This window comes from Ammospiza nelsoni, chromosome 11 (assembly GCF_027579445.1).
Source record: "Ammospiza nelsoni isolate bAmmNel1 chromosome 11, bAmmNel1.pri, whole genome shotgun sequence".
Taxonomy (NCBI): domain Eukaryota; kingdom Metazoa; phylum Chordata; class Aves; order Passeriformes; family Passerellidae; genus Ammospiza; species Ammospiza nelsoni.
This window is the reverse complement of record NC_080643.1, coordinates 7328824-7348510: the sequence shown is the minus strand read 5'-3', so window position 1 is coordinate 7348510 and position 19687 is coordinate 7328824. Positions and strand designations below refer to the sequence as shown.

The window sequence follows — 19687 nt, the reverse complement described above, 5'->3', positions numbered from 1 at the left end:
AACAGAGAATTACAAAATTGATTGGGTTGGAAAGGACCTTAAAGATGATCTGCTTCCAACCCCCCTCCATGGGCAGGGACACCTTCCACTAGACCAGGCTGCTCAGAGCCCCTGACGATGAACATTTTCAGAGATGGGGTATCCATGACCTCCCTGGGCAGCCAGTTCAAGTGTGCTCCCATTAAACATGTGTTCCATCAAACCAGACTTCTATTTCATTTCAACTCAGGGTTTGCCTCTGCCCTGCTGCACTAAGGCTGCTTTGGGAGAAGTTAAAATACAAACTGGGGCCTTTTGAAGGAGGGTAAGTGTTGGGTAAGGCTGATGGCCAAATAATAACAGGGGCTGAACCAGAGCAGACATCAATTAGATGTCGAGGGACAAATCACAGGACACAGAGTGCAGATAATGGTGGAGACAGCTGTGGTGGTCATAGCAGAAATGCCCTTGTACCTGGGGAACAGACAGTGTGCTCCCAATCCTGACCTTGGGGAGGAAATCAGGAAACCATCTTCTTAATTAATAAACTAAAGAACACCCATGAGAAAAGAAAATGCCTTTATTCTGTGAGGTTGGGGCTCTTACATCTCAGCTTAGTTTGGTATTTTTTCTAAGGCAGACATAAAAAGACTCCATAATTTATTATTAGGACATCTGAATAGTTATTTATTGAGAAGCCACAGTTCTCACACTTTTACAACTGTCGGCTTGTATAAGGCAAAAAAAGCAAGATGGATCACTATTTTACACAGAAAGTAAAAGCTCTGGAGAAGGAACTGATGGACATGCAGTTACTGGTCAAAATGCAATGTACATGACATATATAAAAACTATTGTGAAACAGAGGAATTGTAAATTATGGTTACAATCTACCGAAATAAATATTCAATATATTATTATAAACACATTTGTAGAGTCTAAGATTGTAATTAAAGTTGTCTTTGTACATACACGGTTATTTGAAATTTAAACAAAAATGTAACATTTAGAGGAGCAAACGTCAACATAAAACAACTGCTTTGGACTTGTAATGTGGCATGATATATCCATAATGATAGGATTAATCTGGTGTGGCAATTAGAATGACTAATCCTCTGGGATGTAGTCTCTATGGAGTTAACTGCATATTGAAGGGAAGAGCCTGGTACTTTAACAAGGATGCAGAATGATTCAAACGGCTGTCTGGGTTTGTTTGTTTTCTGGTTTTTAAATGAACAGAGAGAGAACAAAAAAATCATTTGTAATTGCCTGGTTTTTCTTTTAAAAACAAAGCTGTTTTTTTTTAATTAATTTTAAGCAGTTGGCATCCACAGAAGAGAAAGAAATGAAAGGACTCGAGTCACTCATCTTCACAACAATTTACCATCAATGTATATACAGTACATTAATGAAGCATTGTTTAAACTTTAATAACAGGGACACACCTAGGATGTTTTCTATGTAGTTTTTCCATTAACAGTATTAAACAATGGTGCTCCATATTGCTTATGAACATATAGATATGAAATTAGGAAACTGATGAATCAAAGAGAGGTGCTAATCTTATTACCACACAGCTAACATGGCATTTGTATTGGTAAACTTCTCATGGGCATTTAGAGCTGACATAAAAATTCCTAATGTGGCTAACTGAGTTACAGACGAGGTACATGCACGGATACCAGGCGACCCCCAGCTGCCCTAGTCATCCTCCTCATCCTCCTCATCGCTGTCCTTCATGGTGATGCCCTGGAGCCCCCCGCCCTCGCTGACGGACGCCGTGGCCTCCTCCACTGTCAGCCGGTTCCGGATGGTCTCGTAGGTTTTGCTGTTCAGGGTGGAGTCCAGCACGCCTTGCAATCGGAAATCTCGGTACGTTTTCTACAGCACAGACACAGGGAGAGGTCAGGGCCAACACCGGCTCCCCTGCAGGAGTCAGCCTGTGCCCAGTGCTGGGGGTTTGGGGCCAATAATGGGAGAGGCTGGGATACCAGGGAAACCCCAGCCCTGGGGACATTCTGCATCGCCTGGGAAGCGCAGAGGCCACAGCAGCATCTCTGCTGGCCACTGCACCCTCCCTTAGGGTGCCTTGGGCAACAAATTGCAGCTCTGTGACTCCAGCCCTGCCTTTGTGGGCTGGGCAGCTTCAGACCAGCACTGTTTTGCATAGGGGGGCTGTGTCTAAAAAGACATCGAAGCAATGTAAGGGCTCTGCTCCACCTGACTTCCCTGGCTCCTGGATGTGTTCATCCTGCCTCTAATGTCAGTCATTTCTCTTCAGGCAGCAGGATGCTTATCCCCTGCACCCACAGACATGATTACACATTCCTGGAATGCTCCATATTAAACAATCCTACCTACAGTATAAGGATTAAATAAACTAAGTCCAGGACACTGGACGAAATTATTGAGGTATAAATATAAGCATGGGGCACATGTTTCTTAAATCTCCCTTTCTTCACCTCAATCTGGAATTGTATTTCCTTGATTCCCCATACTTCCCTTATTATTACAATTAATATCTCTTATTTGAATTTATGCTTAAAACCTTCTCACCTCTGTGAGCTAAAACTCTGGCCTCGTTGTTCATTTAATTCTGTTCTGTGCTCTGCATAGAAACTATTTACTGTTCTGCTATTTCAGAAAGTCCTTGGGTTTGTTATAGCTGCTTCTGAATGTAATATTGGTATAAATAAAGCACAAGGAAAAAAAGCTTTCCTCAGCTAGCTGACAAGTAGGAATAATCTGTCTGTGCCTGTTGTTTTCAGTTATGAAAAGCACATTTAATACATTTCAGTTTTAATTTATTCATCCCTTCAATGTGTTCACTGCACACAAGACCATAAACATTATAAAATACTAGACCAAAAAGCATTAGATAGAACCTAAAATGATCAAAAATATATTTACCCCCTTCTGTGATCTTATTATTTCATGTAAACCACTGTGATTTCACACTGAAATAATTATCATTAGTCCAAGGCACACACACACACAGATATACACATACACGTGCACTTAAAGAAAAAAAATGCTACTTTCAGGGTATGTTATCTCACCTTTGTGATCTCTTAGAGTTGATTATATACATCCATTGTAAAAGAAACAACTTCAATTAACTATGAGAACAATCTCATTTGCATTCTGACAATAATCATGAGCCAAAGTTGGGCTTAAATGTTTCCAGCAAAACAGCGTTAAAAACTTTTGGGTTGATTTAACCCATTTTAACACCAGAGCTCACAGGTGTGATCAGTCAATTTGTGCTCAGTGAATTTGTCCACAAAAAGGCTAATTTTGGTGCACTTACTGTACAGGTAAGGTCAAATAACAAGAGAGTTTGGTTTTTGTTTTTAATGCAATAAATTTGTTCTTATTTGCACACCTGTATTTTATATCTCTCTGCATTTAAAGTTCCTGTTTATCCAGTGCTACCTGCCATAGACAGAGCTATCTTAATTCTTTAAAAGAATATTAATGAATCCTTCATTTATCTGCAGTGACAGAGCACGTGCCACACACATGCAGGAGCACACAAAGGCTCCTCCAGACAGCGAGGGGCACTGGGAACACGCTGGGTGCTTACCTTGACTATCCTGATGAGGGTTTTCAGCTGGTAGATGTGGAGCTGCAGGTCCATGCGGTCTGTCAGCCAAGTGCACACAACACTCATGGAGCTGGTGTACCATTGCTGCAAGAGAGACACGGCTTCTCCAGCACCCACACGGGGCTCTGAGCGACACCTGTGCCCCCAGCACCCCCTCACAGCCACCCCTGACCCTCACAGCCACCCCTGACCCTCACACCCTCCTGCCAGCCTGCTCATGGGGGGACACAGACTGACAGGGGACACTGGCATTTGCTCTTACACAGAATTTCCATGCATGGGCTTTTAAATTTTAACAACAATAACAACAAAATAAACTTATTAGGAGGGTAAAGGCCACCAGTAGTGCCTTGTAATCTGATTTTGCCATTGATGGCACTTGCCAGCAGTGATCTGTGTTTGGTTCGAGCCATGTTTTAACCTGTTTCCCCCACAGTGAGAACACAGTCCTGCCTTTAAGGATGTTGGTCCCACACTCAGGTTACTTACCATCTTCAAATTCAATCATAAACAGCCACAGGATGGGTCTGGGACCCCGAGGGTGAGCACAGGGGAGGCTCATGCAGGGCAAGGTTTGGCTGGGGGAAGGATGCTGGTGTAAGCACCTATGGGTGGGTGCCTGCCCAGGCTGTCTGGGAAGTGCTTTGGTTTCATCCTCACAGTTATGAGAGATGGAAAAGCAGCAAAGAAATCAGCTTGTTTCAAGCTGCTGAACTCACAGGGCCCCTCCAGGGGCTGAAATTGTGCTGTTGTCAGTGCAAAAGGCTCGCAGCAGTGTGGCAGCAGCCTGCAGTGCAGGGCAGCTCTGGTGGGCTGTGGCGCGTCTGATGCCCACAGATGAGCAGTGAGCCCTCAAGAGGAGGAAAAGGAGGGGCTGGGGGGTGGGTGGGGAGCCACAAAACCTCCCCAAGGTGCTCAGCACAAGGGGTGGTTACAAAGCAGGTAAAAACCCATCACACCTCTGTATGCACAGCTGCACCCTTCTTGTGACCTCTCTTACCCACAGAGATCAAAACCCATACTGCAGACCAGCTGCAATTAATCTAGAACCAGCTAAAATACTAAAGAAATTCCACCATACCAGTTTATGAAGATCCTGACAGAGCACCATCCATAGTCTGGGATGCAGCTGCCTCCCAAGGAGCCTGAAACTTTGCACCAGTCCAAGTCAGGTCTTGGTGCCCCCCTCAGTGCCCCCTCGGGCTGGGGTCTCTCACACAGAACATGCCCTTTCCTGCTGCTGGTGCAGCAGGGGAATGGAGAGAACTGAATATTCTGTAACTGCAAAACTTGCCAGTGATTTGCTTCCCTCCATCCTTTGACACTGGCACCCACAAGGTGGCATGAGGCTCACCAAAGCAAACAAATGAGTCTAAGCTAAACCAGCCCTGCACCACAAAAATGTGTGCTCAAAATCCATCTCTGAGCTGAGTGGCAGCACACCCAGGAGCTGCACAGGGAAGTTTTCCCCCCAGCTCAAATGATGCTCCTCTACTTTAATTTCTACACCACCTCTTTAAAACATGGAGGAAATAAAGAGATGAAAGAGCCACCGAAGAAATGGCATGTGGTGACCTCATGCTCAATGCTTACACCTTGTGTAACTTGTGGCAGAGGTTCTGCTGACCCTTCCTCTCCAGGACAGAAAGCTGGCAAGAGCTTGGTTGAGACTAATTGAGACTGGCAAGCAGGAGCTCTCAGCTGTCACCTGAGGTGCTGGCATCAGACTGGGGCTGAACAGTGAGTGAAGTGAGCTGGGCAGCTGGTGTGGACCTGATGAGCACAGGAGACATGAAGGTCTGGTGGGGCTTCATACCTCCCAATGCCTCAGACTGGTCTGAGAAGTCAGAGTGTCCCTGGATACCCCCTGAGGGTCCCAGGGCAGCCAACAGCCAGCTGGTGGTTGGGGGGCACAGAGCAAGTGCTGCCACTGGGGGATCTGCCTGGGCTCCCAGGAAATGCTGCAGACCCACGTGGACAAAACAGAGAAACTGTTAATGTTCATAAAGCTGCTTTTCTGCAATCAGTGCTTAACTGAGTCATGCTCTTGGGTGACACTAGCTGTGACCCAGGGCTGTGCTAGCACATGGATGCCCAGGTCAGCCAAACACCTCCTTCCCCTTCTGCCACCTCTTCAGATGAGAGCCCCCAGAGGTAAGGGCACAACCATGTGTTACACACACACCCCCTCCCTTCCCCTGCCGCCTCCCAGCTTCCACAGAGCGATCTGCTGGGTGTTTGTGTCAACTCCACACGAGATGAGAAGTCCCTGGCAGGGGCAGGTCCTGCCATTTCTGTCTGTCCCACGCCACACACGCCCACAGGGCAATGTGATCCCAAACAGAAATTATAACCTCTGCCCGCAGGGTATTGGCAAGGTGACTTTGCTGCTGTGAGACCTTCTGAGCAAGCCAAATGAAATGCTTTTCTGTGTTTCTGGAGGGCTCTTCAAACACTCTGGGTTCTGGGGAGACGCAAACTCCTTGGAAGCAAATGTGAATTGCAGCCCTCTCCTCTCGCGCGGCGGCTGACAAGGGCTCAGCGCTCGGCGGCATGAAAGGAGCTCTCTCTCTCAAAGCCAACTCACTCCCAAGACTTTCTGCTTTATGAGGAAAAGACAAAGTCTAATTCATTGATCTTGATACACAAAACCGTCACGTCACTTCATAGAGCACACACCAACTGCTGAATTTCAGCCCTGCATATTCATAAAAATAAGTTAGCCCATAAATTAAATGTTCCCTTTAGCTCTCGCTAGTGTTGATGTGCTATAAGACGCATAAGCCCTCTGATTCATGACTAACCTACCAAAGAAGATAACATTTGCATATGACTATATTATTAAAAAAACAACAAAAAAGCCAAATGCTCCCAAACAGAAACGTATTCACCTCAGACAAAAGAGCACAGAGTGGTCCTGTGGGGACACTGGCCACCTTGCTGTCCCCAAGGGGCTCTGCTATGCCCTCAGGGGCAGTGGGCTTCATGCTGGGGACACAGGGTCCCCTCTGGGATCCAGCTCCAGCCTCATGGCTTGTCCCCAAAGACAAGGTGCACAGGCCACAGCGCAAATACTGAACTTTGGGCTCTGACAAGGGGCTTGCAACACATTTCAGGCACATTTCATTGGCACACCAAAGTAAATATCATAAATATATTTTCTGCAAAAATCTCCTCATGCCTGGTTGTAAAGAATGAACAGATTCCCCTGATGGTCCAGGCTGTGGACAAAACCCCACGTGTAACTCACTGTAGTACACACACATTACTGGTGCTGCTGGCATCCCTGTCCCTCACCTAGGGGACAATTTACACTCAGTCTGGGGGCACAGGGTGAGGACAGGCTGTGGAGCCTGCATCCCCAGGGATGCATGGTGGGTACCACTCCTCCAGCAGGGAGGGGCACAGGGCCCTGGCAGAGGCAAACCACAGCCCCATGGCTGCACACCATGAGCCAGCCCCAGCAGAGGAAATGCAGACACTGCCAGAGCCCAGCCACTGCAAGTAGGTGCTCTATTTGTACAGACAGGAATTCAATCCCTCTTTCAGGTTTGTTTTCCTGTTTTCCTGTCTTTCAGAGCAGCTCTCATTGCTGGGGGGATGTGGGGGGCCATGGGCCAGCTGGGATGCACCAGGATGGCATTACAGGAGCTGGAGCATTACAAAAGCTGCACTTCTATGGCTGCCCATCCAACACCCCAACCAGCCTGAGCAATAAGCTTACTTGTTCCCCAGCCCTCTGCCTTCTTTTTTTTTTTTTTTTTTTTGAATGTAAAAACATGATCAATAAGTTCCTGAAATAGCAAGTTTGTCTCTGAATACATAAATTGTAGAAATTGGTATGAATAAATCTGCAAGTAGCACACTGAATGTGGCACATTTTATCAAAACCCAGCCCTGTGCTGGGCTCCTGTGCTTTCTGGGAGGTGGTGTCATTACACACACCCAGGAACATCTGCAAAGCCCCGTTCTCTTTGGTGTGAGCTGAATGGAAGCATGACCTCCTGTTCCTTGCCATGAACCTTGAGTTCACACTCATATTTTACATGTTACAGGAAGCCACAGCTCTCCCCAGGAGTGCTGCAAACAGAATCTCGTAAGCCAGATGCAACACTGCTTCTTAAGGCACCTGAAGGAGCTGTATTCTTCATTCAAAAGCTTACATACTAGTAGCTTAAGGTCACTTCAGCTTTTGTAAAGAGTGGGACAAAACCAGGAATGCTTATAGGGCTGGGTTGTCAGCAGGGTAGCAGAGGGATTACAAGGAACCTGTGACTCTGCCTCTTTCTGCCTTTACTGGTAGTTTTTTTGTGTGTGAACAAGTGCCATACAACAGATTGAGGCTGGTATAAAGGCCTGGGACTGTGCAAGAGCACCCTGCTGAGCCTCAGCTGTGCTTGCAATTAGCAATAGGCATGAAATGATTATTGTTGTGGTGGCTGATGGCAATCTGAAGTGACAAGTTTTATGGGGGAAGTTGTAGTAGGGATGTTCAGCAAGTTTCTGCAAACCATTAATCGAAGGCTGCAGCACAGTTTAGTCAAAGCTATTTTATGTCATTCCAAAGGTCTCACAAGGATGCTGAAAGAATATTTTTCTGCTCTCAGTGCCTTGGAACGGAGTTTTTCTAGGTCAGGGATTCTTTACTGCCCTATTTAGTGTCAAAAATACCCATTTGCCTCAAATTAGCAGAAAGCTTGTAGTTAAGGGCTAGAGATTAGGCACACAAAATTACTCAGCAGGTGACTGCTGGGTGGATTTGGGGTTGAGAAGTCTTTAAAACTGACTACAAGACATTATATACTTCTGACAAAAGAACATAGTAATCCTACCTGCTTGCTTTAACCACTGTTGTTTGTCTATTATTATGTGCTTTAATGCTCATAAGAGCAAAACTACTGGTGATACTACTCAATTACCATAGTAACTCTCCCCTATGACCTCTCATTTCAGTACTCGCTTTCCAACCAGAACCAATCCAAGCAGGGCAAATCTATTTAAAACTGTGACACACACAGCACAAAGAGGCTCCCAATGCTGGCTGGCTCCCTCTCTTTGTCCAGGACATGGGCTTGTTTTGAAATGCTGAAAGGCAGCTTTGAAATGAACCCTTGAATTCAAGGTGTTTCAAAGATGAGGAACTGGATGCTGGGCGGACGCCACCACAGCATCCCTGAGCTGGCCAGCACGAAGTGAGGGGCCACAGAGGTGGGAAGGGAGAGAGGAAAAGGCTGGCTGTGAGTTTTACTTCCCAAAGGAAAACTGAACCTGCTCTCAGGCAACAGCTCAAAGTGATTTATCAGTCAGGAAAAAAAAATAATTACCAACTCTTTGTTTCTTGTATTTGCCCATCCCTGTCCAACGGGCCAGAAGCTCAGCTGGGGGATGGCAGAGTGGGGCTGTGATGATTTACAGCTGCTGACAGTAGGGGAGAGCTGACAGAGCTGTGTCCATCCAGCCCTGGGTGGCCCTGAGATCAAACTGGGTATTTGGTGTTGTCACGAGTATTCATGGCAGCCACCTCCCCTGAGCAGGTGCCATCTCCACGGGAAGGGAGGGATGCAGCCCCAGCAGTGCAGGCACACACTGCCTGGGGACCAGCCCTGTGCACACAGCTGCCAGTGCTGGAGGGGACTGGTGTGGGAGCAGAACTCTCCAGGAGCAGCCTGCCAGCCCCAGGCACCGTGTCCCTTCCTGCACTCTCAGTGTGCCCAGCAGCACAGCCAGGTGTGCACACCAGAACTGCCTGCAGCCCTGCAACCCGAAGCCCAGATCTCCCTATGGCAGTCATGGAAGGATCATTCTTGTCCAGTCAGTCTTCTGTGCCCACCAAAGTGTTCCTCACTACCTTCAATGTTTCTTTTGCTCTTGGTTCCAGGCAGTCATTGCTGCTCCAAAAATTTGGTCAAGGTGGCAAGCCCAAAGCATGGGGCCTCAGAGCCAATGTAGTTCCTACTCCTGTCTATCAGAAATAAAGAGAAGTTCCCAGCATGAATACACAGAGCAGCTTATGCAATCCTTTTTCCAATGGCCAGCTCTGCTGGGATGCTGGGTGTGGATGAGGGCAGTGACTCTTGCCCTGCTCCCAAGCACTGCTAGCAAGGTCCTGGCAGAGCTGAGCCCAGCTGTTTTTCAGGTTGTTCTGGAAATGTGAGTTTTGTGTTGCTGCAGCAGATGTGCTGTGCCCCAGGCTGGGAGAGTGGGGATAGAGCAGGGACAGGGCCTTGGTGACACAAGTGTCTGAAAAGCTTGAGTTAAGACATGTGGCAGTGGCTCTGGAGGAGGAGGAGGATGAAAAGCCACAGGCACTCAAGCACAAACACCATTCTGGTCCCCAGTGTCAATGAGGAGACTGAGATGGACCTTCTGCCACACAATGAAGAAGGAAGAGGCACAGCTCTCCCCTCAAGCATACATTTTTCTGGAGGGCAAACAGAGACCTGTTCATGCAGCAAACCCCATCCCATCCTCTCATCAGCTTTCCTTGCTCTACTCAACAAAACCCATCCTGTGCTCTGGGTGTTACACAGAGCCCTGCAGAAGGGCTCCCCTGCCCTGCCCTTCGCTGGGGACCAGAGAACCACCCAAAGGCAGCTCAGCATTTGGAGCTGCAAAACCTCCTGCAGCACAGAGGGCCAAGGCTGCAGGGGCTCAGGGCCGAGCCCCAGGCACAGAGCATCTGGCTCGGCCGCGTCCTGGCCGCAGCCATGGGTGGCACCAATAATGACCCAGAGGCTCTTTCGATTTACACCTGCCAAGGATTTGGGCCATTCCCCCAAGCTGGGCAGGGCACAGGGCTCAGGGCACTGAGAACAACCTTGCTGTGAGTGCCCAGGTTTTCCCGAAGCACAGAAATTGGTGTGACACTGCCCACGTTACAGAAATAAGTTTAGCGGCTGTGGCTCTCGGAGCACACAGCTAACCATAAAATAAGCAATGAGTTAATATTGCAGGCATTGATCAGCTAGTCTTACAATTAATGCTTCCAATAAAAAAAAAAAGCTCCCCTTTTATTCAACAGAATAAGAAATTAAACACTTGAGGGCTCATTCTAAAGAATGAATGAAATTGAATAAGCTACCTAGCACTTGAGATTCCCAGCGAGTGCTTGAATAGAGCAAACCTCCTGAGTTGAATGGATTGCCTTTTGGGACCAATTTGTCTCTTTTCACTCTTTATTCCTCCTTTTTTGCTGACAGATGTACAAAGGCGGAACTGCGCTGTGCAGCTTAGCTACATGCACCCACAGCAGCTGTCACTTTTGTCGAGCAAGTTAATCAAGCAAATGCCACCATATCCCACTTTCTATAAGGAACAACATGTTATAGACAGTAGTCTTGGGAGACGGGGAGGGAGGGAGAGAGACTTTATTTTAACTTTGAGTAGCTGGTATTTTTTTTTTCCCCTCTGTGTGTAAAAAAAAAAAAAAAAAAAAAAAGGAGGAAAAAAGAAACAGCCAAACCTGGTAGCACAAGCTGACACTTTTGTTTTCTCGTGGAACAAATATTTAATATGATTTTAACTCTAATTTGTACTAGAAGGAGAGCTGTCTGGTTTTAATTAAATTTAAGGGACTTAGGGGAACACAGTTAAAAAAAGAAATAGAAGCTTTTTGTTTGCATTAATGCTTGTTGATAATAATATATTGATTGTCAATTGCTAAGCCCAAAAGATTAGTGTAGTAAATAGAATTATCTGAATGCCACAAGTGAAGTGCTAGCTTCCCGTCCCTGCTTTTCCCTTTGTGAGGCACTCTGAATCACTGGTTGTTATTTATACATTTTCTTTGATAAAACCAACTTGTGTGGCTGATTTTTTTTTAAACCCTGCCTCATTAAGTGTATAATAGCATTTACGTGTGGGGCTTTCTGCTTTTTAGCCTTTCAAGCTTAAGCTTATATTCCTCTCTCACAACCATGTTTCAAAACTTGGGATGTTCACAAACAATTGGATACACACCAATATTGTATATATCAGATGCTCTCTTGCTATTGCCAAAGACTAGAAAATAACAGAACATTATCCACAAAAAGTAAATAAATAGTTATCGTCCTGCTACGCTGCTGCATGCCAGATAATAACGCTGTCCGGTCATTAGGCAGCTTTTCTGTGGCACATAATTCTTTAAGTTAGGTATGAAAAGCCAACATCAAAAGTGGGTCTGTTGGTGCAGCTCCTCAGAGCAGAGCACTGGGAGGGCTTCAGGCAGCCCTCAGGTTGCTGGTAGAAAGGTGATTCACCCCAAATTCAGACCCTTTGGAAAGTATCTTTCAGAAAATAAATCTAAGCTCTGGTGACAGTTTGCAGTGTGCTAATTTAACTTCTCTGCAGGGTCTTTGCCTTGGTATATTTAGGAACTGTCAGTGTTTGGGATTCGTGACCCCTTTGCCAAACTGGGCACCCCACGTCTGCACCTCAGCCCTGTGAGCAAAGTCCCTGTTAGCTGTGCTCAGCAGGGCTCTGGGTGAGCGCTCCTCACAGCAGGCAACATGCCCCTCATCTTCAGAACTAAGCCTCTCTATAAAACTCCACATTAAATTCTAGAGATCTGGCAAAGTGCTAGCAATTCGATAAAGATCCCCTGAAACCTTGGGGTCTTTCTTTTTTTAATAAAATTTTGACCTTGTTCTACCAAAGCCTCATAGAATAAGTCTGGAGTCTCCCAGGTGACACTCACAGCTACTACTGAAGCAAAAGTACTTTTTTTCCCTGGTATTTTATGTACCACTATAATGCTATCACTGTGAGTACACACAGCGTGTTCTTCAACATCCACCCCAGAGCTGTGAATTCTGGATGCCTTTTACTCTATTTTATATTCCTTAACTACGAAATCTCATTCTTGTTGACAACGTACCAATACGAGGAAGTTACAAAGTCAAAGGGTCTCGATATGAAAATAATTTGTATTATTATTTAATAAAGTCACAGTCCCTAACGTTGCCTAATAGGGTTAAGCTGCTAGCCAGAGCAACTCATCATCTGTCTAGGATGCAAATGGCATCACCGAATTACATTATTTCTTTCCCCCCCCCCCTTTCCCAAAAATAAACCACAAAACAACTTTGAATCGCGCAAGAGCTCTGCCTTGCAGCAGGGAAGAGCGCTGGGAGCGAGCGCGGAGCCGGGCGCGGGGAAGTGCCGCACGCTCTTTGCAGTACATATGGCACCTGGGAGCACCCACTGCTCAGGAGCTCGGCTCGGGGCGGGCTCAGGCTGCCGCCTCACCCTTCACTGCCTGCGGCTTGGACCCGCCGGGTCGGTGCCACAGGTGTTGATGGCAGGAGGCCGGGGCTCCCGGGGTGCTGCCCGTGCTGGTGGGATCGCGCAAATTCCCTGATCTCCAGAGGGGCACAGCCCAATCTGCATGGCTCTTGCTGCAAATTTCTCCCTGCTATTAATCCAAAATTTTCTTCATTTTCAGAGAGGCCAGGGGGGATCAATATCTTTTGTGTTGGTGGGGCCAAGGTCCCCAACAAACGCATGTGCCCAAGAAGCTCACCCCTAATAGCCCCTGCTCTCGGTGCTGCACCAACCAGTGACACCTGCACTTGTCCCGTCAGCTGTGACTCCACACGCCACAGAGGGTGCAGGTTTGTCTGTGCCGACCCTCAGTGGCTCTGCAGGCAATCCGTGCACTCTCAGCACACAGGCAAAGGCTTCCCAGAGCAGGGGCACAGCCAGAAAGGGATCTGCAACACTGCTGCTCCTTCGGCGGGGAGGAACAACTCTGATGCCCTGTACTCATTCAGGTGGCCCCCAGCCGTATGTCAGAGTGGTCTGCTCTGCTAGCCAGACACCAAAGTCTCTGCTTAGCAAAGAGCCATACACTCACATCCCCGGCAGGAGTGATGGGTGAATGTGCCAATGACTCCCCTTCTGCCCTGGGGAGAATCTCACAGAAAAAGCAACTGCACTGCTGGCTCCTCTCTTCCTACAGCCAGGGATGTCCTGCTCCCAATCTGCTGGGGTTTGCTCAGAGAATACCAATGCCAGCCCATGCATAGATCACCTCTGAACCCATCCCAGCCACGTGCTGCTGCTGCTCTGAGGAGGGCAGAGCTGCCAGGCCGTGTGCTGGTCAGGGCTGGATGGAGGGCAGCCGGCAGAGAAAACTGCAGGGGAGACCCCCCCTGCAAAAAACTCCTGCTCCATGGCAGGGGGTGCAGGAGTTGGTGCCCACGGTGATCTGAGAAGGAAGCAGGCTGCCACCCCAAACTTCTCTCCCATCCCCAATGTCCTCAAACCAGAGACATCCCATGCTTAAACCTGTCAGGTTTGCAGGCTAAGTGCCTCAGCAGGTGCCTCATTTCCTCTCTGAGACTGGACAGTCCTAATCCTGTTTATACACTGAATTACACCTCCAGAAAATGCCCCTTTTAGGTAACAGGCACAGCCTGTCCTGGCTACATGAAGCCCTGAACTGGAAGCCCTGCCTTTCCAGGCTGTGCTGGCATGGAGCATCCCATATCCCTGCACACAGAGCGGGGGCCTGGGCACACCACCAGGTGGGCTCTGGGTGCTGAGCTCTCTCTGCTTCACTGCAGATACAGCTCTGCAAAGTGCACAGCATTCGCTAGGGACTGCCAAATTAAATCCCCAAAAACCTGCTGCTTTGCAGGAATTTGCAGACTTCTCTTTTCCTAAATGAAAGAGCTTCTGCATAAAAACCTATAAAGGCGCACAAACAGAAAACCACTCCTGTATGGATGCTTGTTCTCAAATACATTTTTAACTTATAAAATATTCTCTGCTTATTTCCATTTTTCAAAAAAGAAATGAAGTTGACATGTTAAAATCTGAGTTTCTATATAAAGCAGCCTAGTAAAACACAATATCCACACAACTGCTATTTTTCTGTCCTGATTCCAGAGCCCTGTTAGTGTGAGGCAGTGATGATAAAACTGGCTGCACAGTTGTTCAGTAAGATGCACAGCAGTGCATACTATAGAATACTTTTATTACACTTGTAATCAGTTTAAATTAGAAGCTGTCATGAAGTGGGACTTGATAAACTTTATCTACTTCTTTTATAGCCTGAAAATTCCAGAAAAGTAGCTGGAGGCTGCCTGTACATCTGGGCCCTGATTGCAGCAGCTCCCCTGGTCTCTCTCCTTCCTGGGGTTAACACCGGCTGCAGTGCACTCTCCACCCGAGTCCCAGCAGGCATTTTTGAACGCTGATATCATACATGCAGGGCCAGGCTTAAGGGAGCACCGGGAAAGGAAAGAGCCGCAGATCAAGAGAAACAAAATGACCTGGGACGGCTAATCTGGCACGCACCGCTGGCTGCCGCGGGCTGAGCAGCAATTGTGTGCGGCCGGGATGCAGGGGGAGAAAAGGAAAAGACGGATTGAAGGCGCTGCTGGAAATCAGACAATTCGTCATTGTTAGCTCAGGGGCTCTGCCCTGCACCGAGAGCTGCTTCGGCTAAAGGCTCTTTGCGGGGCCCGCAGGGAGGGAGCACAGCCCGGCCCCTGGGATGGGGTCAGCCCCGCACACCTGCGGGCACCGGCACATCCCGGCCCTTCCCACGGCCCCGCACACGGCTGGGACACGGACACCTCCAGCACACGGCTGGGACACGGACACCTCCTGCACCCGGCTGGGACATGGACACCTCCAGCACACGGCTGGGACATGGACACCTCCAGAAAACAGCTGGGACACGGACACCTCCTGCACCCGGCTGGGACACGGACACCTCCTGCACCCGGCTGGGATACGGACACCTCCAGCACACAGCTGGGACACGGACACCTCCTGCACCCGGCTGGGACACGGACACCTCCTGCACCCGGCTGGGACATGGACACCTCCAGAAAACAGCTGGGACACGGACACCTCCTGCACCCGGCTGGGACATGGACACCTCCAGCACACGGCTGGGACACGGACACCTCCTGCACCCGGCTGGGACACGGACACCTCCAGCACACAGCTGGGACACGGACACCTCCTGCACCCGGCTGGGACACGGACACCTCCAGAAAACAGCTGGGACATGGACACCTCCTGCACCCGGCTGGGACACGGACACCTCCAGCACACAGCTGGGACACGGACACCTCCAGCACACGGCTGGGACACGGACACCTCCAGCACACAGCTGGGACACGGACACCTCCAGCACACGGCTGGGACACGGACACCTCCAGCACACGGCTGGGACACGGACACCTCCAGCTCTCCTCCCTGATTGCCCACAGGATGGGAGCTCCAATACAGCCTCTTAAACTTGGCTGGAAGGCAGAGAGCACCGCGTAACTCATCCGCAGTTTTAAACAGAGAGCTCCTGGCCAGAGGCTGCTCAGGAAAAGGCTCTCTCTGGATGGAGAATTCCATGGTCCTGCTTCCCCAAAACCGTGGCTACTCGCATCTATAAATGATCTTTCACTCAGTGCCAGCCCCAAAACACAAATCTCTGATGCTCAAAAGCACGGTGCAGATGATGTTAGCAAGCCTATGCTGACCTTAACGTAACGGAGCAATCAGTCTGCCTTCTTAGAATGATTAATGGAAAATCTCCTCTGGAAAAGAAATCAAATTAACTGTCTTCAACCAAATGTCTACTGGAACACGAAAAGCTGTTCTGATAAAGACATTTAGGAGGGGAAAAAACCCCTTTCAAGCATGTAAAATCCAGTGACAGATCTAGGATTTATTTTATTAAGACTCTCCCTAAAATAAATTAAATGGAGCCTACTTAAATGAGCACTTCAGGAAAGAAGCCTTGCTGAGGGGGAGCCCGGAGGCCATGTGCCCAGTGCATGCCTGGGCTGTGTGAAGCTAACAGAGGGGAATATCAGAGGACAAGGGCTGCCTCTCAGGAGTGGTGTCAGTGCTAAGCTCTTCTCCCCACTCCCCTGTGACTCCAAGAGGGCACATGGGGAGGAAAAGAGGCTGCAGAAGGACAGTGCACTCTATGCCTCCTCTAGGCAAAGAGAATTTACCCCCTAGAAGATATACTGACAGCTACCACTACAATTTTATGCTTTTTCCCAGCAAAAGTCCTTCAGTGAGATCAACTCTAGGTCCAGGTCTGAGCTTTGCCAAGCCAGCAAAAGACAGCAAAAGCTGCAAGGCTTTGGCTCCTCCAAAGATGCACAGAGAGGGAAAAGGAAGCTGTGCTCCCTTGAGATCAATGTGCCTAATTGTCTTTGTTTCACAACTCCCTCTGGAAGGGGAGAGAGGGGGGAAAAAAAAGCAAAAAACAAGGCAGAAGAAATAGCTCCATGGAGGCCATATCAGGATGGGAGTGGGAGAGAGTTAGTGCCCTAATGAGCAGTCTAGCTGCGTGGGAGGGAAACAGGTTGTTGTCTGTCTAAGAGAAAGTGGTGAGTGTGGCTACAGGCAGCTCCGAGATGGGAGCCCAGCGCGCAGCCTGATATCCGCTCTTCCCCTGATCCTGCAACCCGGCCTCCTGTGAGTAATTCTAACTCACAGTGAGTGGCTCCACTGACTCACAACCAGGCTTTTGAGATTGGAGAGGGGAAGGAGAGGGGAGGATGGGAAGGGCTCTGTTTTGGCATTTGATTGTGCCATGCAAGGCTTACGGTCTAGCAAGAAATGCCACGATCCTGCAAGCATGCCTTGAAGGAGCTGCCAAAATTCAAGTGAGTAACCCTGCTAAGGGCAAAAGCTTTGATTTTAAGGATAAGCTAATTCCTCAGTGTCTGCAGAGGACTTGCTGAATTAACTGATCTAGCTGTTTTGAATTTTTTCAGTATACTCAGGTGTGCTATCAGGCTCTAACGTGTAGGTACTGAAACATATGCTGAGCTGCCTGTGGATCCTCCAGTGACAAATGCTTACTCAGGCTCCTGGAAGTGTGTATAAGGATTCTGCTGAATTCTTGAGACTCACACAGTGTCCTGCATCCTTCTTATCTCTGATATTTAGAAGTCAGATACCAGCAAGGGCAGCCTGCTTTGGAAACATGAGAACTGTCCTGCACCACGTCCCCAGGACTCCTGCTGGGCTCCTGACATGAGGGAAGAAATCCCAAATCCATCAGAATCCACCAGATGCAACATCATGTCACTGGGGTTTACTAAAAGGCAAACTCAGCTGAGCCTGAAGGACAGGACAGGATGCTGGAGCCTCAGCCAGGGGCTTTTGCCTCCCTGAAGGTGGTGGGAAGGAGACGCTGGCTGCTCTAGCTGATGAGAGGACCTGGAGTGACTGTTCCCCTGCACTGAGGACAGCTGAGAGCAGAGCAAACCCTGGTCTCCCCACTAAACCTGCCAGACCCCGCTAATCCCACCCTGCTATCAAGACCAGGAGCTGTTTCTGCCTTGCAGAGGAGAACAGGCTCATCCCTCGTTTCCGGAGCGTGTTCTCCGTCTGCTGTCCCGGCTGTGACACAGAGTGAGGAGCTGAAGGCTCTCAGTGCCAGGGAAGTGGTGAAACTGCTCCTGCACGCAGCACCCTGGCTGCTGCCACCTCGGCGGGCAGTATCACTGTGTGATTAAGTTCTTACCAGACTTTTTGGTAAAGGCAACCTTCCTGATCTGATAACTGCCAAGGACAAGCCAAATATGCAGGGTCAATCCATGCACCCTTAATCTCCAGAAGGCAGATTAAGTGTATAATTGACCCATATAATCCATGTATCATCTCCAGTGAAATGTTTTTTATGTCCGGTTTAGGCAGACATGAGGCCCATAAGACAGTGATCAGAGACACAGAATTACCATTGCAGTGGATTTCATCAAAGTTAGAGATGGCTTTTTAATCACTGATCTCAGAGACTGCTAGATTTAAGCAGATGAACTAGCACTAAGCACATCTGTTTTAATCCTTATCTTCTACTCAGGCTGGTGTCTTCAAGAAGTACAAGGAGGAAAAAAATAAATTAATTTTTTTTTTAGGTCCTCTCAATCTTAGGAGCTTCTCTTGGTGTTTTGATCCCTCATATCAAAAGCATGTTTTTGTTTTTTTGGGTAAGATATTGAATTAATCATCAGAGAGAAAAATGCCATCTGCGCTATTCAGGGACTGCATCGGGATGCTGGAATTCGCAGGATCTCGGGGAGCTCACCCAGAGCTCAGTAGCCTTTTGTGTATGTGCTACTCACTGTGGCTGGGGAGGAAATAGTCACCCTATGTTTTACATTAGTGTTTACCAATTTATGTGGAAGGAAGGTTGGCATTCACACTATCTACCAGTCAATCATAGACTTTCTGGATCACATATGTTGCGACGGGTTGAAACCTATACTGTGAGTACCCAAGGGTGTTTGTAAAGATATACACACATGCATGGATCTAGAAATAACTTCTGTCAAAGGGCACAACCCTCACAAGTAAAACTCCCACTGCCTTCAGACAAAATGACAGATGTATAAACTCTGATCTCATGAAGTTCTGAGTGACCTAAGACAAAGAGGACCTGAATTTTGCAGGATTGGTCTAAAGACTCAAGATCACTCTGTTTAAGATATTTTCCCATGTTTAAGATACACCCACCTGCTTCTGCCTCATTGTTCCTATAAAAAGTTCCATTCTGTATGTCAACTCTGCTCCCCTCTCTGGGCAAAAAGTGATAAAATTTCATTCCTGTCAGGCACCACACATAGTTTGTGATCCTTCTGCATTGTGTGCAAAGTACCATAGGGTTTCAATCCCAAAGCACCCAGCCAGGCATAGGAGCGCAGGGAGAGAATGCTATGATGCTATTCTGAAACTCCTCTGTTACCACTGCTCTCTACCAACAGGCCTTATTACAGTGTTTTAGCTTTAAATGTTATCAAATTAGTGAACCAGGCCAAGTAAATAAGTCATGTTACTCTGCAGTAAACAGCACTGCCAAAAAGCTAGTTAGGTTTTGATTACCAGCAGAACTCCACGATCAATCTGTTCATTCAATGATCCCAAGAATACAGATTTTTAAAATTAAGATGACTCTATTTCAGGGAGGGGGGAAAACCCATCCTGACTAATTTGCAGAATTAAGAGGATTAACTCAGAGACCACACAAAAATATAACAATAATTTGCCACAAACACCAGTATCTCCCAAAGAGCAGAGCCCTGTTCTGCAGGCATGAGCAAGTCAGGCGATGCAGGGGAAGAGAAATGGTTTCTGAGCTAAGAAATC

The 19687-nt window shown here is 48.0% G+C and overlaps 1 protein-coding gene across 15 annotated transcripts in view; it reads right to left on the bottom strand.

Moving 5' to 3' along the window:
• Window positions 1–541: 541 nt before the first annotated feature.
• The window catches only part of CADPS (calcium dependent secretion activator), a 203412-nt gene continuing 184266 nt past the window's right edge, over window positions 542–19687 (bottom strand). For all 15 annotated transcript variants that reach the window (XM_059480072.1, XM_059480074.1, XM_059480081.1 and 12 more), the window contains 2 exons: window positions 3566–3670; window positions 542–1860 (listed from right to left, as the gene is read on the bottom strand). In XM_059480072.1, the coding sequence (XP_059336055.1) occupies window positions 1681–1860; window positions 3566–3670 (285 nt within the window). In that variant the 3' untranslated portion in view covers window positions 542–1680. The remainder of the gene's footprint in view (window positions 1861–3565; window positions 3671–19687) is intronic.